The following is a 24,663-nucleotide window of genomic DNA, read 5'->3' on the forward strand; positions in this document are numbered from 1 at the left end:
CACTGTTATTGAAAGTAATTCTTGGGTTTGAGGTTAATTAGCGTATGTTTATAAATGCCTGTTTTGGGATCAAAAGAATTATAAAACTGTGCCTCACTTACATTATGCTGTGAGTAAGTGCGGGATATTGTGCAACCGCCTATCAGCAGCTATGCTAGGGGACTTGATTAATGCCATCATTCAGCCAGTTCAGTGCACACGTGTTGACTTGACTGGAAACAGGTATCACATGACTGTTTAGAATGCTTGATGCAAAAATCCCAATATATATACAGATACATAGACATAGGAAAATATGTTCTTTTTTGCTCAAGTATTCTTCTTCAAGACAAAAATGATAGTGTGGAAATCTTTTGATTACTATTCTCTGAAATATTTTTTTCGTTGCAATTTCATGTACTTCAAATCCTTCTATTTCCCTTAGGAAAATCCTTTCCAAGACTACTGCCTCAAATTTAAACGTTTTAAAAATGTTCTTTTTTGAAAACAAAAGAATTTTTTGTAAAATAAAACTAATTTAGGTTATCACTTATCTTCGCTTAATGGAAAAATTATGCTCCATGTATTTTTTAATTGGGTTCCTTCAAACTCACACACATGTTCTTAGGAGAATTATATTACAAATCCTGTTTAATTTAGATTTAATGACCAAGCCACAAAACTATTTAACCACAATGTTAATGAAGAACAATGCAAGTAGTGTTATTAAAAGTAGTAATGTTAAACTTAGAAACCACGTGTAATGGTATTTCTACAAGAAAATTTGTTAATAGTTTCATTGTTGAATGCTGTAGTAGAATTCATGGAGGTATTATCTTGTAGCACCTAAGAGTGCATGTTTGGAGCCATTTCTGTCATTTACTAGAGACAGACTGTATATACAAAGCAGATTCTGTTCAAAAAATCCGGGGAGACTGAAGGGAACCAGATATGGTGCATGAGTCAGGCAGGAAAGATGAGGACATCTGAAAGGCAGAAAGTGTAAAGGAGCTCTAGGAGTAAGACTTCTTTTTTCTTTCTTTTTCAGTTACAATTGACATTAAATATTGTTTTCTGTTAGTTTCAGGTGTACAGCATAGTGGTTAGACATTTATATAACTTACAAAGTGATTTGCCCCCCCAGTCCCGATTAGTACCCACCTGGCACTATGCAGAGTTATTACCATATTATTGACTATTTTTCCTATGCTGTACTTTACATCCCCATGACAATTTTTTAACTACCCATTTGTACTTTTTAATCCCTTCACCTTTTCACCCAGTCTCCCAACCCCCTCCCATCTGGCAACCATCAGTTTGTTCTTTGTATCTAGGAGTAAGACTTCTTAAATGGTATAATTCTCTTGGGCTTTTTATGAGCACCTGATTTGTCAGGTACTGAGCTAGGTGCTGAGGAAAGAATAGGGTCTCTGTCTTTAAAGAGCTTTGACTTCTCTCCTTCCCTTAATAAGTAATCTGTTCAGTGTTGGGGTGGATGAGAGAAACTCACCCAGCAAGATGGGGCTTCTTGTGGATTTGCTGCAGAGTCATTTATGAGATGGGCCTACAAATGCCTGTATAAGGACGATGTCTATCAACATATAATTTTCAAATAGATTTATATTTGCAAATGAAAAAATGAACGAACCACATTTTGACTTAAAAAATGTTTCTTTCTAAAGGGGAGTAATGTTTAACGAAAACAAGCATCTCTTTTCAGAGGCAAAGATTTATTTCATACAGCTTAAACAGTATTAGCACTTTTTTGCTACTTTATTAATCTAACTTAACCATGATGATTCATATATTTATAATATTTTTAATTTTCTCTCAGGTAAGGATTGCTTTTTTTCATATATATTACTTTGGGCTTATAGATGTAATATATAAAATATCATAATTACAACAGCCCTTATTTTTAATTTCAGGAGTCAGTTACTAAATGAATGTCAACTTTATTCCAAATTATTTGCTTAACATATTTAATCAGAAAATAAAATTCTAAAGCAAACCTAGACTTCAATTTTAATAAGTAAAGAGCAATAGAATAAAATTAATGGTACCTTGCACATAGATAGTACCCCGAAGATAATATAATATAATATCATATAAGACTTGGTCTTTTATTATAGTAAAATAAGACCGGGTCTTATATTAATTTTTGCTCCAAAAGACGCATTAGAGCTAATTGTGCCGCTAGGTCTTATCTTCGGGGAAACAGTATTTACTCAAATATATCTGTCAAGTGTATGAATACAACAGCACAGTACAGTTTTTGTTGTTACTTGAAAAGTATGTAGGTATCAACACAGAGCTTATAGCAGTTTCTGCTTATAGAAGTTTTAAAGTCAAGATTCATCTTCAGTAAATATTTATTGGTAATACTTTTGCGCTATTCTTAAACTTTTCATTACTATTTGTATTTTCTATTTGTTCTTGAATGCATTTTCTAGGAGAACCTTTAAAAATGCTACTAGCTATTCAAAATAAAACTACTGCATATTCTGAACTATTAACATTGTTTATTTTTATCCTAGCAAAATTAAATTGTATAGACACTAGACAATATTTCCATAAAACACTTGAGTAAACATCATTATATTCTTCAGTTTTAATAAGTAAACTTAAAGTAGTTTTTGATTAGAGGGTGTATTATATTTCCTTCTATTTAGCATGTTTCTTGACTTTTCAAATAAGTATATATTTAAAAGTTTTGAACTCCACTGTGCTTTGAAAAATACCTCTAAACTCTAGTCCCTTTTTAAAAATAATGCCTTGAATTCCTTTATGCTTTTGCCTTTTTCTTTTCTCCTAGATGAATGATGTACATTTTTTTTTTTTTCCGATATATTGTTAAATACTGGTTTGTTGCAAGGAGCTCTTACTGAAAATGGGAGTCACAAGTTTTGGAATCTAGGATTTGGCAAGTGTTTTAACCTTTATGGGCCCTAGTATCTACACTTGTAAAAGCAGGGGTTTGACTTCACTGATCTCTGAGATCCCTGCCAACTCTAAAATTTTGAGCCTAAGAAATTAAAACATAAAATATGGATTATGAGATGTTGAGTGGTGCATACATTTAAATAGAAAAGAGAACAAAGTAATATAAACTTGAATGTACATCATTTGTAATTCTAATAAGCTAATTAACTAACTGAAAAATTCCGCTTTAGTGTTCTAATCTAATTCCACTATCAAATCAATGCTAATTCTATTAATAACAACTTGGAAAATTCTACTAAATTTTGTTGTAAAAGGAGTTTAGTAACTAGTGCTGTGTGCAATCCTTATAACTAGCCAAGGCCAACATGCAGGTCCTTTATGAGCGTCTTCTCAGAAGAAAACAGCCACGAACCCAGAAAGACACCAGTCTAGGTACGTTTACAAATAGGTTAAGTAAATAATCCCTTTTAATTAGTATGAAATTTTGCTGTAAATTAGTGTCAAATTTCATCAATATGTATTTGTGAATATAGTATGTTTCTACCACCTCTATTTAAAAACTTACTTTTAGAATCAATTTGGTTTGTAGATAAACTTTGGTTAATATTTTAATTAATTTGTAATACTGCAGTTTTTTTTAAAAAACTAGAAATAGTAAATGCAAAGATTTATTTGGCTTTTTTCATATTCTTTTAAGAGTTCCTGCAAAAAGCAATTTTTGGAAACTGTGATTATTGCCAAAATTTGTTGGTTTAATGATACTGCCTTAAATTTATTCAAAGTCAGTTTATCTTTGGGTAGGGCTAATGATAATGAAATGTGGTTTAAAAACTGAAGCTGGTTTCATGCATTACAGAAATAAAGAATAGAAATATCTTTAGTATCTGGTTTTGTTTTTTGTGTCAATATTTTTATTGATCTAAATTTAAAAATCAAAATAGTATCACATTACCACTATCCAGATACGTTAGATATTTTAAAGGAAACATTTTAATCTCATTATTTTATTGATATATTTCACTGTATGTTTTAATTTTTGTTCTTGAATAGCAATGGAACTTAATGTACTGTCTTTCTATAAGTATATTGAGTTTTTACTTTATATTGAATTAGACCATCACAGTTACATTTTCAAAGAGTTATGAAAAGCTATGGAAATAAAAAAATAAAATAAAATCCCAATGTTTCTTAGTTTTCAGGAGTATGAACAAAAGGAAATTAAGGAGACAAAATCTTTCTCAAGATTTCTCAGATTAAAACTAGCTCAGAAATACTTAAGTTGTGTCAGTTTTCACTAAAACTTAAGAAAGAAACTGATTTTCTTATCAGGAAGAAAAAGGAAATGTTGAAGATTTACTATGGTCGTTATTTTGGAATATAATTTTATATATAGTCTCATGTAAAGTAACAGTAAAATTGAAGAATTCATAGTATGATATTTCGGTCATTTTTGACATGCGTTAGTGTTCTTTTTAGCAATAAAACATACTCACTTAAGCTATGGTATTGTCAGCCTATCAATTTACATCTGAGCATTCTAAACAATTTTACAGAATGCTGCTTATATAATAAGGCCTAGATAAAAAGGGCCCAGTTTTTGATTGGTAAGAAAAGACTTGATTCAAAACTGAAGCATAATGAAGTTAATTAAATAATACTTTTATTGAGATATCTTTTATTCTTAGTAGCTACCATTGTATTGGAATTTTCTGAGCTATGTTATAAATATCTGCTGAATGAGTGAACAGATGAATGGATGAATGGATTTAGAAAATAAATTTAAGATACATTTACCCTTTGACCTAGCAACCCCACTTTTGTTAACCTATATCATAGAAATAAGAGTGCTAGTATGTAAAGATACTTGTACAAATATATTTATTGCAGTATTGTTTTTAGTGGCAAAACACTGATAAAAAAGATAAATGCCTGTCATTTGGCAAAGAGTAGAATATGGAAGATATTATGAGGCATTCACGCCAAGGAATATTATGCAGCCATTTAACAAAATGTTTTAAGGCTATATACCAAATTTCCATGGAATACTGCTGAGAGAAAAAAGTAAATTGCAGAAAGTGTGTAAAATACAATCCTTTTTTTGTAAAACAATGACTATAAAACTCATATATGTATAACGTATGTATATTTGAAAAATAAGGAAGGATATGTTCTAGGCTGTAACCTTGGATTACCAGTAGGAGCTAAAGAAAGAATTTATGTAAGATAATGTTCACATTTATACATTTCTATAAAATTGTATAGATATACTTATATGTTAGTTTAAAAGGAAAAATTAATTAAAATAGAATTTTAAATTCAGGTAAAACTTCTAAATAATTTTACATCATTGCAACTCAAAGATTTTGAAGTTAAGTTTTGCTTTTAAACATTCTTTAAGATGTTGTTTACATTGAAGTAACTCTCACTAGCCCTAATGAAATGTACCAGTTTATGCTCTTAGGATCTTGTATGTAAAGATTAGAAAAATGTATCAAAGCTCAGAACTTTAAAGTATATTTTCATTTTTTAAAAATTCATAGGTAGGATATTTAGCTAGTAACTTTACTGATTTTCTTTTATTATAGGAAAAGAGCGTGGGTAATGTGAAAACACGTATTGGCATATGAAAGTTATGATTTTAATACAGGGTCTACTGCTGATATTTTTAATTTTGGTAAACTGAATATTTGAAGCCACTGACTTATTGGACATGAAATTATTTGTGAAACCTTAGCAGATTTCTTTAGTTATCAATGTGTTGACTGATTTGTGGTCTATTTCTTGGTACATAGTAATATCTAAATACAATTTTATTTGTATGTTTTGTGAATTACAAAATATATGTGTCCTAGTGGTTTTAGTTACCAATAGAGTATCTGTTATTCTCATATTTGGTTGTATTTACCACATAATTGTAACTGCTTATTTTATCAAATTTAAATATTTATTATTCTTTTTATCAAGTAGTAAACATTCAGTCTACCTTATGAGATAGTGAGCTGAATGAGTTAATATAGGGCTGTCACAGAATGTATTCTTGCCCTTGTGTGAGAATGTTCAATGAAATGCCCTTTCAGCAACAAGAGAGTGATCACAACTATGCTGTTACAGTTCTTTTAGAAGAACTCATTTTGGTTTAATTTCTAATTAAAAATTAAGTATATCTAAACATGATTATTTCAGACCTTAGGGAAATTCCTTCCCTGAAAAAATAGCCAATCTTTCAATTCTGTGGGTTTCTATATCCCCTTATAAATATTACCATTTTAATTGTAAATTAATCTGTACATCCCTTGATAGGTGGTGGTAGCATACATTAGATAAATCAGAATTGTATAGAAAAATCTTTCCTTAGTATTAGACTATCTTATATATAACTGAACATTAAACTAAATTAGAAACTTTTTATTCAAAAGGATTTTGTCATTCATTTTCATTATATATCCTGTATTCCAGGTATGTTTTAAATATGTTTTGTTTATAAAAATTCATTTGATTTAAATTTTTTAGGAATAACTTTTGTTAAAAGGCGTGTACACGTGTAACACAAAATACTAAGCTTTACTAGAATTTACAATATATGAAATGCAATAAAACCTAATTATATGTTTTGTCCTTTCTGTGATGCAGTTGTGCAAGTTACTTTAGGTATATAGTCAATATTTTCTTCACTGACTGTGTTAGCCTTTTATGGGAACTGAAACACTCTATTTAATAATCAGTTATAGAATTTAATAATTATCACGTTGCATACATGATTAATGTTTTTATGAAAATATATTATATTGAAATTTAATTCAATGAATATAGTCCAGATGTTTCTCAACCTTTTGGTCTTTAAAAGGTAATTTAATTTATTTATGTAATTTCAAAAATAGTTTTCAGATCTAACATTGAAATACTTCCTCTAATTACTCTTTAATTCTTTCAGAGGAGATGGATGTAGAAGCTCGGCTTACTGAACTATGTGAAGAAGTTAAGGTACTTGGATTTTTAAAATTCACATTATCAAGTTATTTGAGTGGATTCTGTTTCCTAGTCTAAAAATTTTCTCTAAGAAAACTTAATAATTGATTTTCCTGCCTAAAATGCAAAGATAAAGTTGTTAATCATGGTAGAATCACAGCTTAGTTGATCAAAAGACATTTTATTTGAGCCTGAAGTTACAGTATCTTTAACATATAATTTGGCATATAAGTGAAATAGCAATGACAATTAACTGATGAAAAGTGTGCTTTTTATTCTATTAGTTTACCCAATTTCTGGACAAATTTTTAAAGAATCACTTAAACTTACGTATTTTTGTAAAATTATATTGTTTAGAAATGAAAATTTATTTTATTTTAACAAATAAAACTGTTGTACAACCTTAAAAATGATGCTTTCAACAAGTGTTTGATGATGTAGAAATATGCTCATATAGTGATATTCAGTGAAAATGGCATAAAACTGTATATAATTCTAACCTTTATATAACTGAAAAAAGTTGTAGACTATACACTAAAGTGAACTTTATTTTCTTCTTTTTTTGCTTTCCCCTTTTTCCAAGTCCATTAAAGTAAGATCTGTTTTATAATCAAGAGCAGTGAATGCTATGAAAAAGTATATAGTTCATACAAAACAAGATAATGAATGGTATTTCAAAAATTATGATATAAGATCTTACTATTCCTACATTTATACATAGAAAATATCTTCTCAAACTTCTGATTCCTTTTTAACAAAAAGAATTTTATTATTTACATTTTAAGACTTACTGTAAAGAGTTATGTAACCCAGAGGAGTAATTTATTTATACTTGAAGGCATGCTTTCCCAATAATGAAAATACGAAAGTCCTCTATCAGAACTGTGGTGCCATGACCCCTGAGAAATAAAATTGGTAATTACAAGGTATCTAGATAGACTTGCTTGCAGGAAAAGAAAAGAGTTGTGTACTTTACTCATCCTATGGCAAGACCAAGAGAATTATTTCTATTTGTGTGTAGATGATACTAGGTACAGTGTTGCTTGCCTTAGAGTGCTATTTATTGTCAAATGTTTATCTAAGTCTTTTTCCTAAACTTTGTTTAAACCATTCTTGGAACAATACTTCAGGTTTCAGCTTATTTTATATTGTATTTTAATCTTCTGTGTATTTTTAAAAGACAAATGAAAAACTTGTTAGCTTCATTTCTAATACATTTATAAACCATTCCTTGGGGCAAAACACATCTGTAGATTTATTATATGTTGATGAATCAATATTCACATGTTCACTCTCTTAGCTCCATTTTAGAATTCTGGAATTTGTCAGTGTTTGTTGAGTTTGTCCATAAATTCTGGGAGCTTTTTTCTTTTCTGAAGCCTGTAATTCTTTAGTCATTCATTCATTCGATAAATATTTATTGAGTGACTGCTATCTACCGATTACTAGAGTCACAAAAGTGAATAAAACAGTATGCCTTCCCTTTCTACTTATTTTGCTGAATTTTTGTTTAATTTGTTCTCCAAGTTAAGGTAGATAAATAAAAGTTTGATTTGGGTGAGTGAAGAAAAGCAACATTTTGGGGGTTTGTGGGGTTTGTTTGTTTTTAGGAAGGGAAAGTGGAAATATAATTAGTATAATTTGGGACAGGTTGAACTTTAGCAACTTGCTTCTCATGTCCAAGTAGAGTCATTCAGTAGGTAATGAGTCTAGAGGTCAGGAGAGATGTGATCCAGAGATAGAAATGTAACCATCCTTGGTATCTACATGATAACTGAAACTATGGGAGTGACTTTCAACTTCAACCTGAATAGACTATGTCTACCTTCTTTATGATAGGGAAATGAAATCAGCATCTATTGAAGGTAGATTTCCCAGTGTTACTAGGAATTGAAGACAAATTTTTGCAGCAAGATATCTGCCTGAAGACTTACTGCTGCCTCAGTGAATTAAAGAAAAACCTGCCCTCATAATAAAAATGCTTTTCCAAAATAGAAGCATTCTGATTTATAATCTTTTATTATTTTTTGTTCAGAAATTCTTTTTTATTCAAAAAAACAAAGTCCTTTTAAAAGATTCTGTGTTTCATTATTAACTTTTATAATCAGTTTAGGTGAATATTTAAATAAATGGGATAATATAATACCACAATTAGAACACTCATAAGAACATATAATTGTTTACCCACTTTTCTTTCCTCACTAGATTGTGAGCTTCTCGTATTACTCTTTGTATCTGTAGAATGAAGACCCAAGCATTGAAAATGTGCTCAATAAACAGTGAAGGAATGAATTGTTAGAAAAGAGAAAGAAGTGTTTGACAACTCTGTAAAAGAATTACCAAAAGCAAAATAGAACCTAGGAACATAAGCATGAGGGAAAAGCAGTACTTTAGAGAGTACCCCAGTCCTTTCTTAGGAATTACAGATCTTTTAAGTACTTTACTTAGCTGATTGGAGAAAAACTCTTATTTTAAGATTTCATTATTTTTCAAAAATGTTATAATTTTCACTAATGATTTGTACATTGTGTTTAAAATTCCCAGTATTTTAGTGTTTGGAGTTGATCATACTCTGTAGAATCCTGATTTGTAATTTTGGACTACGTTTGACATTATTGCAATTATAAGATATCTCGGATAATGAAATAATTGTTTAGGTTGTTGGAAATTGCTACAGTAACTGTCAAATAGAGAAAAGCCATTGGTCAGTTGGTCTCTGTGCATGCACGTTTCCTTTTAAAATGTGTAATTTGCCTTTGTGTTAATATTCTCAATAGTGTATTAGATATGTTGTGGTAAGTCTCAGAACAGTGAAGATTTTATTCTTGTCATTTCAGAAAATAGAAAATCCTGATGAACTGGCAGAACTTATAAATATGAATCTTGCACAACTGTGCTCACTTCTAATGGCTTTATGGGGACAATTTCTGGAAGTTATAACACTACATGAGCAACTAAGACTACTGTTAGCACAACAGCACCATACGTTGAGGGTAAGTTAAAGAAAAGTAACATTGGAGCATTTTAATGAGTATTATCATTTACCGTTAGAAATTTCTTATGAATAAAAAGCCTGATTTTTACCTACTCCGTGTTTCCCTGAAAATAAGACCTAGCTGGACAATTACCTCCAATGCATCCTTTGGAGCAAAAATTAATATAAGACCCCATCTTATTTTACTATAATGTAAGACCGGGTCATAATATAATATATAATATAATATAATATAATATATAATATAACTGGGTATCATATTAATTTTTGCTCCAAATGACACATTAGAGCTGATTGTCCAGGTAGGTCTTATTTTCGGGAAAACAGGGCATGTAGATAATTTTTATATGATGATATTATTATTATTACTGTTCGATTTCTAAAGTTAATACAACAGTGTAGTTGAGCACATGACCTATCTTCATTACAACCCCTGCCAGTAAGAAAAACCATGTAGATGTAAATAAAATAGGAAAATATATGTATAGGAGAGCCCCTGGAACCCAAAAACAGGAATTACAGCCAGGTCTCACTAGGAACAGAAATCAGGAACTAGAAAGCGATCTCAAACTAATATAGAATATCTCTCTCCAACTTTTCCTCCTTTCCCTTATTCCTCTCTCCTTCCCTCACCTCGTTTAGAGCATGTATTATGAACTTGGCAGGGTAGGAGGAGTAGTCTAGACATACATGTACTCTGTAAGACTAGTATGCATTTTATGCAGAAATTTTCGTACAATTTTATTGTACAGCATGTCAAGGGGCTTTGAGATGTTAAACCTTTTACAACTTTTCCAGTCTCTCCACTTTATGTGCCCTGTATGCACACTAATTTTCCTGAACTACTAGTAGTTCCTCAAAAATATTGTTTATTTTCTTTTCCCTTTTTTCTTAATTATAAAACATATAATCAAAATCAGAAAAGTGCATAAAACATGCACATTTTAACAAATAATTAAAAATACATACCCTTTTAACTATCACCCAGATCAAGAAATAGAAAATTGTCAACACCACAGAAGTACTCTATATGATTTTCCAGTTTCTATTCAATCCCTGCATTTAGAAGTAATCATTGACCTATCTTTTGTGACGATGAGTTCCTTATTTTTTCAGTTTTACCACCTATGTATGTACGCTAAATAATAGAAGTTGTTTCAGCCTGTTACGTTATTCAGCCTGTTTTTGAATTCTCTATAAATGAAATCGTATACTATGTCTTCTTTTGTATCTTTCTGTTTTCACTCGATTCTGTTTGTGAGATTAATTTATGTTTTTGTCAGTAGCTTCAGTTTGTTCATTTCATTGCTGTGTTTTATCCGTTTGAATATACCCAGAATTTATTTATGCATTCTACAGTTGATGGACATTTTGATTACTTCTAACTTGTAGCTTCTACAAACCAAGCTGCTATGAACATTGTTGTACACATTTCCTGGCACGTCAATTTCTCTGAAGTATTTACCTGCAAGAGGAATTGCTGTGTCATAGAATATTCATAACTTCAATTTTACTAATGATACCACTAGAGTGGTTTTAATTTTCACTCCCACCAGCACTGTGTGAAAGTTCTTGTTACTCTACATATCCCACAACTCTTAATATTGGCAGACTTTTTAAATTTTGACAGTCTGATGTATGTAAAATGGTGTATCATTGTGGTTTTAATTTGCATTTCTCTGTTGGCGTGGTGCAGTTGAGCACTGTTTTGTATAATTGGGATGCACTTGTAGATTTCCTCTTTATGATGTGCCTGTTCAAGTTATTTGCCCATTTTACTATAGGATTACCTTTCTTTTTCTTCTTGATTTGTAATAGTTTTCTATGTATTGTAAATATTGGTCCTTTGTTACATTTTATAAATAAATCTCTCGTTTCATGGTTTTTTCCAATGTCTTTATGATGTCTTCTGATTAACTAAAGGTTTTAATTTAGTGTAGATGGAACAGAAGAGAAAGGCCAGATACAGACATGTTCATATTTGGATGTAATACAGAAGATGCCAAAAATATGTATACACATTTTAAGAAAGGAATAAACTGTATTAATTATAATACTCAAAACATACCGATAACAAAAGATGAATACAAGTCACGTTTGACTTCTGCAATTACAAGTGGTGCTTAAAGTGGTTACCATCAGTATCCTGACACTTCTGATTATGGCGACCTACTGCTTGAGTATAGATAACATCTCTTAAAATGTGTATACATTTTTTTGGCACCCCTCCACCCCCGGTATATGTAGATCGCAAGGAAAAGATGAGATTTTCAATAAATGATGCTGGGACAATTGGGTATCCAGGTGGAAAAAATATGTGATGTAAAATTCAATTCCAGGTACATTAAAGACAAATGTGAAAGACAAAATCATAAAGCTTCTACAAAACAGAATTGACAATTCTATTGACAATTGACAATTGACAATTCAGTTCTATTGAATCACAAAATATTGTAGACAATTTACAGAAGAGTACACAATATTCCCATGTACTCTTCATCAGAATCACAAGTTACCATTATGGCACATTTGCCTTATCATTCCTTCTTTTCGTGGATAGGTACATATTATATACATACATACATTTTTTTTTTCCTGGACCGTTTCATAGTATAGTTATAGACATCATGTTCATTTATCCCTAAATACTTCAGGGTATGTTGACTAAGAACAAAGATAGTCTCTTACTTAACCACAGTACAGCCATCAACTTTAGGAAATTTTATATTGATACAGTACTGCTATCTCATGTACAATCCATTTTTAAATTTTATCAATTGTCTTAATAATGTCCTGTTTGATAACCTTTTCCAGGATAAAATTCAGGATCACACATTGCATTCAGTTGTCATATTCCTTTAAACTCTTTCTAGACACATTTAATATGGAATAGTTCTTACATTTTCTTTGTCTTTCATTACTTTAACTTTTTTGAAGAGTTTTGGCCAGTAGTAGCATAGACAGTTCAACTTGTGTTTGTATCATGTTTCCTTGTGGTTCAGGTGTGTATTCAGGTGATACACTATTAGTGAGAAATCTATATTTTATTTGTTTTTCAATCAGTTTTGGTAAGTTATATTTTTTTAGGAGTTCTGTCTAAATTTATAAATTTATTGGCAAAAAATAATTCACAATATCTTTGAATTATCTTTTTAACATCTGTAGTATCAGTAGGATTTTCCTGTGTTTCATTCCTGATATTAGTTATTTGTGCCTTCACTCTTTTTTTCTTGATCAATCCCACCAGAACTTTGTCATTTTTCAATTTTTGTTTTCAAAGAACCAACTTTTGATGTTAATTCTCTCTTGTATGTTTTGTTTTCTGTTTCATTAGGATTGTTTTTGACTTTAGTATTTCCTATTACTTTCTATAGTTTATTTTGCTGTCTTTATTAACTTCTATAAGTAGATATTGATCTTATTAACGTTAGCATTTCTTATTGTATATGCATTTAAATTGATGTTTACCAGTACTACTTCAGCTGCATTTCACAAATTTTGATATAATGTATTTTTATATTTTTCAGTCCTTAATATTTTCTAATTCTTGTGAGCAATTTATTCTTTGATTCAAGGTTATTTAGAAAAGTTTCTTTTTTCCCTTTAGCATATATAATGGTTTCCTAAAGTCACAAATCTATCTGTTCCTTTATTTTATGTATATAAACAGAAACGATATACTAGTCAATAAGAGGATACCATAGAAACTACTTTATACACACATGACTGCCAAATGGGGAAAATTGCAACTTACAATAACAATTTGTTTGGGAACCTAACATCTATTGCATAAAAATTTTTGACTCATGTAACACATATAAACAAAACTATTAAGTATACATTGGATATGTTGTCTCAAATTTAGCTATTTTCCCTTGCTCATATGTCCAACAAATTGAGTGCTTACCCATATTCAATCTTCTTCTGAAGGACCAGAGACAGTTCTTTTCCAAAAGTTACTATGTTTTACATCAAGTGACGCTGCACTCCTGAATTAGTGATTGGCGCTTAGCCCAAAGCCAGTCATCCATGGACATGAGGAAGACTAGTAATTTTTGAGGTGGCCTGCTGCATAAACAACCAATCTGGGGCATTTTCTATTAGAAGAAAGACTGTCTAACATGTTCAGATCATTTCTCTTGAGTAATTTAAACATGGAACACAGAAGAAGAGTTACTGTTAGGTAAGCAGTGGCAGAAATCAAGAGAGAAAATACCATAGGCAAAAGCCATGAGACAGTAGAAGACATGAGTTAACCAATTATCATTTGTAGGGATGAAAGTAAAAAGGGTTAAAAGCAAAGCAGAGAGAGTCAGACATAGAGAGGAACATGAGAATGGAAGAATGACCAGAAAAGGAGATAGCAAATGCTTCTTTCTCAAACAATAGCTACTAGAGTGATATTAGGACATTAGTCTATTTGTTACATCCTAATGGCAATAACAGCATACCAATTTATAAGAACTGGTGTTTGGATTCAGAGTCAGTTCCCTGGATGTCCTTACTTTGCTAAGTATCCTTGTAAAAATCCCACGCAGCCTGAGGTAACCTGAGCATACCTCTATCTCTTGCTAACTAAAAACCTTTCATATCCAGGAGTATGTTTGTTTATTTCCAAATACATGAATTTTCTAGTTGTCTTTTGGTATTGATATCTAGCTTATCTTCACTGTGATTAGGACACACTCTGTGTGATTTCAGTACTTTAATATTCTTTGAGACTTGCTTTACTTATAGTAGGAATGCATATTCTTCTGCATATAGTAGGAATGCATATTCTGGGTTAAGTGTCCTGAATGTCTGCTAGGTTAAGTTTATAAATCATTTTGTTCAAATTTTTCAAATTTTTAATGATTTTATGGCTGCTAGTGCTATCAACTACCAAAAAAAATGTGTTAAAATCTTCCACTATGATTATGAATTTGTCCTTATTTGTTATTACCAGCAAGTAAGTGGCAGAGACAGGGTTCAAACCCAGGCAGTATGGCTCAATAGTTGGTGTTCTTCACCACTTGGTATTTTACTTCTCAAAATAGAGATAGCAAGGATCAGAGGCAACTTTATAGCATAATATTTTATGGGGCTGGTGTCCTGGGTGAAATAGGAACAAGAGGTAAATTTCAATAGTCAAAAAAGCAGCTGGTGAACAGAATTTTGAAAAAAAGGAGCAAAGAAAGGAGGGCAAGACAAAAATTAGGTTTATGGAAAACTAAAATGCCAAAAATAAAAGATTTTAGCTAGAGCTTCCCTTTTCTCACCCATTCCAGATAAGACAGGGCCTATTTAACTCTTAAAGGAATCAAGGAGGGGTCATTAGGAAACAATGAGAAAGTGCCCTAATGTTTCTTAACCAGGGATAATAAACCTGCCCTGCCCTGCTATGTATCATAAAACTGTAGAAATGGTGGCATATTATGTGCTTTGGTTCCCATTTATGTAATTCAACAGCAACTTTGCTCATAAAGTATATCAGTATTCTTAGAATACATTGCAAAGCCTACAAAAACCAAAGCAGTCTAAGGGACATTCATTGTACAGAGACAGACTTGACTATAGTAATGTCTACAGGCTGTCTGCTAATGTATTTAGAGGCAGCAAAACTAAACTAAGTCACAGAAGTGGATTTATGGTATGGACTCTCTCTTTGTTGAGGTAAAAGCAAATGTTAAAGCAAAGAGTTAGACTAAAAAGAGGAAATGTATATCTATACTTGAAAAGAATAATTTAATGAATTAGTTCAGTTATTGGTTCAACCATATTATTTGGTATCAGGATTCAGAAAGGGCAGATTATCAGATTCTTGGAAAATTAAGTCATCCAAAATTGTTGAGTTCTATAGTCACATGCTGTGCACAATCACATTAGAGCATAGAGACTATTGTATGTGAATGATTCACAGTGCTCATGCTAATTATAAGATAAAAGAAAGAATAATTTTAGCATCATGGTAGCATTAGCTGTTCCTGGTTTTTGTCCCACCCACAACAAAAGTTCAGCATACATCCACAAACAAAAGTGACTTCGTGGGAGCTGTGGGATCCAGCACCATACATCAGGGGACCCGGGAGGAGTCTCGCCACCTGTGCATCAGGTAGTAGGCACACAGACCTCAGTCCTGGCTGTGGATCCTACAGTGGCCTATTAATCAGCTCCAGCTCCTCTTCGTGACCATCTGGGAACCCTGGAGAGCACTGACTAAGACCATCATCTATGCTCGAGAGAGCCTTTGTGGAAGTTCAGGTTTCTAGAGGAGAAGTTCCAGCACTCCCCTGGAACACAAAAAATACAAATTTGGATACATTGGAGGTCCAGCAAGAGAAACAGCTTGTCTTGACTCACACCACCCCTCACCCAAGGTGGCACCTGTTAGGTCCAGGAGAGCCCTTCTTTGCCTGTGATTTCTCCTACAAGGGAAAAGAAGAGATGAGTGAGTATCCAGCTTCCACAACTGTGCAGGACACTGCCAGAGAGAGTCATCTCTCTCTCTCACCCCATCCAGAGTACTAAATTGGACGCTCCGTGACTAGGGATGGGAAGAGACTGGGAGAGCAGCAGATGGGACTCTCAAAGGCATTAAGGAATGTGGATCCTACTAACTACATCACAGAGGTCATCAACACATATGACTGTGAGCTGTTGGGAAAGCCTCCCCTACAGATACCCCCAACTGGCCATGAGCACCTCCATCATCCCACATGCCTCACCCATACATCCCCCACTCAGCAGGTGGCTCCCTATCTGCACTACCAAAGGCAGCGGTGCAGTGGTGAAAGCAAGTTTTGGCAAACCTGTATCTGCAAGTCAGGGAGAGACCACAAACTTGAGCTGTATCACCACCTTTGGGAAACTAAAGATAGGATGTCAGCACTTGACCTAGTGCATTACAGGTTGGAGAGAAGCTTAAGAATTCTGCCATAAGAGGAAGCAAAAAGTGTACATCAGGTGTATCTATAGAAGTTCTTAGAAAGCTGCAGAATCTCTGGTAGGGCTGAAGGAAGGTATTTCTGCCCCAGAGAGAGTTAGTAAATACTGGAGGAGGTGACTCCATCTTCAAATGTGAAGATAGCAACACACAACTCAAAGTATCATAAAAAGTCAAGGAAACAACATCGCCAAAGGATCACAATAATCTGACCCAAAGATGTAGAGATCTATGATTTGCCCCATAAAGAGCTGAGAATAGCTGTTGTAGGGAAACTCAGTGTTTTCTTGTAAGAAAACACAGGAAAGATAATGCAACAAAATCAGGAAAGCAATACACAAACAAAATGAGAAGTTTAATAGATGTAGAGATAGAAATTATAAAAAGAACCAAACAGAAATTCTGGAGCTGAAGAATTCAGTGAATGAAATGATAAATAGTCAGAGAGCATTCACAGTAGAATGGACCAAACAGGAAAAGAATCTGTGTGATAAAAGATAGGAACTTGGAAATTTATCCAGTCAGAGGAAAACAAAGTAAACAGAATGAAAAAGAGTGAAGAAAACCTTCCTGATCTATAGGATACCGTCAAAAGAAACAATTTGCAAACTACTGGAGTTCCAGAAGGAGAAGAGAGGAAGAAGGGTGCAAAAAGCTTATTTAAAGTAATAATTACTGAGCACTTACCAACTATGGGAAGTGACCTGGGTATCCAAGTACATAAAGCTCATAGGTCCCCAAACCAACAAAACTTAAAGAAGTCCTCTCCAAGTCACATTATAATAAAACTATCAAAAATCAAACACAAGGAGAGAATCTTAAAATCAGCAAGAATAAAGAAGATTGTAACCTACAAGGGAACCCCCAGAAGGCTATATCAGTGGATTTATTAGCAGAAACCTTACAGACTAGAAGAGAGAGTGGGATAATATATTCAAAGTGCTGAAAGTAAAAAACCGCCAACCAAGAATATTCTATCTAGCAGTTATCCTTCAGGATTGAAGGAGAAATAAACTTTCTCAGATGAACAAAATTCTTGAGGTAATTCATCACCCTAGACCTTCATTACAAGAAATGCAGAAAACAATTCTCAAGCTGAAATAAAACAATACTAATTATAACGTGAAAATAACAACACACCAGTAAAGGTAAGTATATAAATTCAGAATACTTGAATACAGTAATATGGTGGTGTGTTAACTATTTAAACCTAGAATAAATGTTAAAGGACAAGAGTATTAAAAATAACTATAGCTACAATAATTTGCTAGTGGATACACAATATGTAAAGAGGTAAATTGTGACATCTAAAAAGAAGAAAATCAAAGCTTATTATAATAGAAAATCATCAGTTCACAAAGGAAGGCAGCAAGATAGGAAGAAAGGAATGAGGGAACTATAAAACATCCACAAAACAATAACATGATATTAGTAATTCCTTACATATCAGTAATCACTCTAAATGTAAATGGATTGACTGCTCCAATCAAAAGTCATAGAGTGGCTGGATGGTTAAAGGGAAAAGAACCAACTATATGCTCCCCACAAGAGATTCACTTTAGCTTTAAGGACACACACAGGGTCAAAGTGAAGTGGTGGAAAAAGATACTCCATGCAAGTGGAATCCAACAGAGAACAAGGATAGCTATACTTATATCACAAAAAACTAGACAAGTCAAAATAGTAACAAGAGACAAAGAAGGTCATTATATAATATAAAGACAAAGGTATCAATTCATCAAGAAGATCTAACAATGTAAGTATACATGCACTGATCATCAGAGCACCTAAATGTATTAAGCAAATACAGATCTGAAGGGAAATAGAAAGCAATACAATAATGAAAGGGTCTTAATACTACACTTTCAACAATGGATAGATCATCTGGCCACAAAAATCAACAAGGAAACATTGGATTGAACCATATTTTACATCAAATAGACCTAACAAACATATGAACATTCTATCCAACAGCAGCAGATTACCGTGTTTCCCCCAAAATAAGACCTAACCGAAAAATAAGCCCTAGCATGATTTTTCAGGATGATATCCCTTGAACATAAGCCCTAATGTGTCTTTTGGAGCATAAATTAATATAAGATCCAGTCTTATTTTGGGGGAAACACGGTACATATTTTTCTCAGGCACACACAGAACTTTCTCCAGGATAGATCAATTGATAAAGTTCAAATCTATGCAAATTTAAGAAAATTGAAATCATACTGAGTGTCTTTCCCATCACTATGGTATGAAAGTAGAAATCAATTAACAGGAGGAAATCTGGAAAATTCACAAATGTGAGTGAGGTCTGACAATTAAGTTCGTGAACTTGTTGCAATGATGTTGCTAACCTTTTTTGATATCAGAGGGAATATTCATTATGAAGACATTTTGATGACATTCAGGACATCAAGGGTAATATGATGACCGCTCTGATGGCTATTTCAGAAAAAGAGTTCCAAAATTGCTTTGAAGGGTGGACTAGGCTCTGGCGTTCATGCATAGCTTCCCCTGGGGAGTACTTTGAAGGTGACCATAGTGATATTCAGCAATGATGTAATGTAGCACTTTTTCTAGGATGAGTTCGCCTAACTTAATTGTCAGACCTCATAGACAAGAAAAAGAAAAGGCATCCAAAACAGAAAAGAAGAAGTAAAATTATCTTTTGGTCAAAGATGATACATGTATGAGCTTTCCTAAAGACTCAACCAAAAACTGTTGGAATTAACCAGTAAATTCAGTAAAGTTGTAGGACATTCAGTAAAGTTGTAGACTACAAAATCAACATCAAAAAATAGTTTTATTTTATATACTAACAATGAAATAACGGAAAAACAAATAAAACAATATTCACAATAGCATCAAGAACAATAAAACACTTAGGAATAAATTTATCCAAGGAGCTGGAGAATCTGTACACTACAAGACTTTGATAAAAGCTACAAGCTACAAAGCTACAAGACTTTGATGAAAGAAATTTGAGGATGACACAGATGGAAAATATCCCATGTTCATGGATCAGAAGAATTAATATTAATATGTCCATACTACCTGAGCTATTATAGATTCAATGCAATCCCTATAAAAATTCCAATCGTGTTTTTCACAGAAATAGAAAAAATAATCCTAAAATTTGTACAGAATCATAAAGGAGCCCAAATAGCCAAAGCCATCCTGAGAAACGTGCAAAGCTGAAAGCATCAACATGTCCTGATTTCAAACTATACTACAAACCTACAGTAATCAAAACAGTATAGTACTGGCATAAAAATCAACAAATAAATCAATGTAATCAAATTGAGAGCCCAGAAATAAACCCTCAATGTCTGACAATTAAGTTAGCAAACTCATCCTAGAAAAAGTGCTCCATACCTCACTGCTGAATATCACTACGGTCACCTTCTAAGTACTCCCCTGGGGAGCTGTGCACTGACGCCAGCGCCTAGTCCACCCTTCAAAGCAATTTTGACTTGGTTAACTGTCCAGTTGGTACAAATCCCTCTGATATCAAAAAAGATTTGCAACATTGTTGCAACAAGTTTGAGAACTTAATTGTCAGAACTCATACTTAGGAGTGGAATCGCTGAGTTGTATGGTAACTCTATGTTTAATTTTTTAGAAACCTCCAAATTATTTTCCACAGCAATTGCACCATTTTACATTCCCACCAGTAATATACGAGTGTTCCAGTATCTCCACATATTCACAAACACTTGTTATTTAATGGTTTTTTTGTTTTTGTTATTTTTATTATGTCCACCTAGTGGTTGCAAAATGGTGTTTCATTGCATTGTGGTTTTGATATGCATTTCATTAATTACTAATGATACTGAGCAGCTTTTTGTGTTTGTTGGCCATTTGTGTATCTTCTTTGAGAAATGCATATTCAAGGAAATATTGTATTCAGAGTCCTTTGCCCATTTTTTATTTGGGCAAAGGATATAATCCAAGCCCAAAGGATTTAATTGGGCATGGATTAAAGGATGTAATCCATGTAGAGCATGGATGTAATTACACCAGCTTACTGGGTGTTAGACTATATTGTATTTATCTTCAAGTAATTGGGTTGTTTGTCATTTTGTTGTTGAGATGCAGAAATTTTTTATATATTCCAAAACAACTCTTGTCTGATAGATGATTTTCAAATATTATCTTCTATGTTTTGCCTTTTTACTCTCTTAATACTGGTCTTTGAGGCACAGAATATGAGGACAGGAAGAAAAGTCTTAAACTCAAGTTTCCCCAATACAGGTGTCTTATAAATTAAGACACTTCAGCAGTTATTTTCATGGTAAAATTTTTAAATGATAAAGCTTAACCGTTTTTTAAATTTAGAGAGAGTTTTATGTTTATGGCTGCTACTAATACAGTTTTCTTAGAATCATTAATTTATTACACGCAGTGGGAAAAATCCACATGGCAAGTGAGAGAAAAGTTTTTTTGTAATCTAAATTTATTTAATATATATATCCATGTTATAGTAGACTCTTATGTCTGATATTGGTATATATTTGATTTTTTAAAAAAAATCCCTAGTCCTCAGATGCTTAGCATAAAAAGTTTCCATTCAAGAGATCTAAATTTTATAAACTCAAATACAAGCTTCTTAAATTATCATTGGTTACTTATTTTGAAAACCAGGCATGAAATCTAATATCTGCCTCTTCTGTTTAAGAACTTAACAGATGACAAAAGTGAAGGGGAATAAATTTTGATGTCTTTAATTAATATTGGCATATATACTCATATAAGGTGAGATATTTTCCCCTCTTAAAAAAATTATCCTGCAAAAAAGAGAAAATTACTTCTTATTTAAGTTTTCACAAACATTTTCATGTTACTGAGTGCTCTCTGAACTTTATTTTGAACACAAAATAAGGGCAAAAATCTATTGTCTTTCAGATAACAGGAAATAAAGTCAAAGATTAGGGTAATATGAAACATGGTGACAAATGAAAGAAACAGTCTCCTTAAGTGACTTTAAAAAGAGCATGCCAAAACAAAATGCTCAGGAAATGCAATCACTAAAGTGTTTATCTCTGAAAAATACTTATTGAAGGCATATTAGCTTGAAATACTTCAGTCAGTGATAGTGTTTTAGATGCTTTTATAAGTTACTAACAAAATCAATAAAAAAGGGAGTCAAAGATACGTACTCACATTTAGTCATTATTCCTGGGAATTCAACTTTACACTGGCAAGTGTCAAATGTCAATGTAAACCAACTTTGTAAAGATTCTCTAAAAACCAAAACAAGTTGTTATGCTATGGTGATCACAAATATACCCTTACCAAACTAATGAAAAACAAAGCTTCGTGTTATACAAATGACTTGGGATAATATCTCCTGTGAAAGCATTATACATGGATTCAAAAATAGCTGTATCTCAAATCACTTGGCCTAACTGAGGATGATGTTTGTAGTTGAATTCAATCTTCCTAAGAAATAAGATCCTGCAATAAGATCCAAATAACCCCAGAGTTATATGATCTAGGAAACTTAGCAATTCATTTTTGTCCTTGATCAAAGTGAGACCGGCAAATAGACCACTGCCCAGTGTTAGTGAAACACAATAAATGTTATAAACCTCACAGCCAAGAGACCGGCAAAAACATGAGAGGAGTAGAGCATGGATGTAATTACGCCAGCCTACTGGGTGTTAGACTATATTGTATTTATCTTCAAGTAATGAAGATTTGTTTTTATTTTATTGAGGTAAGTTTAAATCCTGTAAATGCACAAATTTTAAGTGTTCAATCAAATGAGTTTTGACAAATCTGTTCACCCCTCGCACCCCAGTCAATTCATAGGACATTTTCATTACTTCAGACATTCCCACACCCCATAAGCAGTCTCTGTTCTGCTTTCTGTCATCATCATTTAATTTTGTCTATATTTAAAGTCCATATAAATAGACTCAGTAATACAATATGTACTCTTTCTGTGTCTGACTTGTTTCACTGAGCATAATTTTTTTTTAGATTCAACCATGTTGTTGTGTGTGTCAGTAATTGTTTTTTGTTGCTGAGTAGTATTCCATTATATGGTATTCTAGAGTTTACTTATCTTTTGTCCTATTGATGATTTCATTTGTTTTTTTTTTTTTGGCTGCTATGAATAAAGATAATATAAACATGCTTATACAAATTTTTTTGTGAACATGCTTTTTTATTTCTTTTCTTACTTTGTTTATCTATTCAGTATCGTTATGTTAATGCCACACTTACTTGTCATAATATATATTACTCATATCCTAAGTTTGATCTAGGTTTATTTATTACACATTGCCACAGCACGAAAATTATGGAAGGAGTAACTTTAGAAAGAGAACTATTATGGCTGCATAGAGGAGAGGAAAGATTTCTTTGTCACAGGGAGTCTGGATTCAGAAGGGCAGAGATAAATGGATTGGAGCACAAGATTTGGAATTTCTCAAATTTTTGTTTGAACTCCGTCTTGATCACTTACAAGCTATGTTATCTAGGACAAGTAATTAATTTCTTTGTGTCCATTTCCTCACTTATTAAAACTCCACTTCATAGAGTTTTTATATGGTTTAAATCAAATAATGGAAATCAAATGCTTAGCATAGAGCCTGATAGGTAAGATGTTGTTAAGAAATGAGAGCTATTGTAGGAATTAGGGATGGTAGGGAGAAAAGGAAAAGCAACTAGCCAGTTTTGCAGGCCCAGCTGCAATTTCAGGAATCCATATGACTTAGGGCTGCATTTCTTCATACTTTATAGCCCTCAGGTAAAACATCTCTAGTAGATAGATAGACAGGCACGTATTTTTCCTCCCCTTTTCCTCAGTGTTAGAGAGGAAGAAGAGGCAATTGGGCAACGTCTGAAAGTAATGACACAAGATGCGTCCTTCTCAGGGGTGCCTTGGACCTTCCTCTCCCCATTAATTTGTTCCTCTGAAGACCCTAGCTCATCTGCTTAGGGAAACAAGTTTAATAAGTCAGAAATTCAACGGGCCAGATCTTGATAATGTGTCAGATATATCGCCAATTTATTGTATGTTTAAAACCAAAGAAACTTAAATCATATTTCTCTTTAGAAAAGAATCTTAGATGTAATATAATTTCAAAATGTAAAATAATTTCTCTCTTTTCTCTGTGCCCTCCAAACAAAATGTCTTCTCCGTCTCCTTACTGTTGCTTCATTTTGCCCCAATAGCTGATAAAGCCTTTCTTAGCATAATTAGAAATGAAAGGGTAAAAATATAAATATGATGGAAGAAATATTTAATTAGATTCAACCAGTATTTATCAAGTACTTGCTTCTGGGACATACTGGTAGAAAGATAAATGTTTCAGGGGATAAAAAAAATCATCAAAATGTAGTTCCTACTCTAAAGAACATTACACATTAGGGGAGAAGACAATTCACATATACAATTATTTTAGGGGAAAATGTGAATGCTATAATGGCAATTATAATAGCTTATATTTATATACACTTTTCGGATTTAAAACTGCTCAAAATAATCTCATAGTAGAACAGGTATTAAGTAGATTTTGAAAATGAGTCATCCAAGGCTCAAAGGTGAAATGCCCAAAGTCACAGTGCCAATAAGTCAGTCAATTCAGCTGGCATATACTTGATGCCTGGCACACAGCATGGGGGAAGTACTAGCTGATTCTGGCATTTATTCCATGTGTTGGGCACTATTCATGGGACTGGGGCTGTCGTGGTGAATAAGACAAACACATCCCTGTCTTCAAGAAAGATAAGTGGTGGATCTATGATATAAGCCTAAATTTGTCACTCTTTATAGTCTATTGTTTCTTTTATTTCATGCAGTACCAAAATATAGTGCCCTGGCAATCTCCCTGAGGAGGGATATTAATTC

The 24,663-nt window shown here is 32.6% G+C and overlaps 1 protein-coding gene across 1 annotated transcript in view; it reads left to right on the forward strand.

The window, feature by feature from the left end:
• Window positions 1–24,663, forward strand: part of FAM135A (family with sequence similarity 135 member A) — a 107,122-nt gene that overhangs the window by 56,889 nt on the left and 25,570 nt on the right. Inside the window, 3 exon segments of the mRNA XM_033099372.1 lie at window positions 3,277–3,354; window positions 6,854–6,903; window positions 9,726–9,881. Of these exon segments, the coding sequence (XP_032955263.1) occupies window positions 3,277–3,354; window positions 6,854–6,903; window positions 9,726–9,881 (284 nt within the window).

This window comes from Rhinolophus ferrumequinum, chromosome 3 (assembly GCF_004115265.2).
Source record: "Rhinolophus ferrumequinum isolate MPI-CBG mRhiFer1 chromosome 3, mRhiFer1_v1.p, whole genome shotgun sequence".
NCBI classification, from domain to species: Eukaryota; Metazoa; Chordata; class Mammalia; order Chiroptera; family Rhinolophidae; genus Rhinolophus; species Rhinolophus ferrumequinum.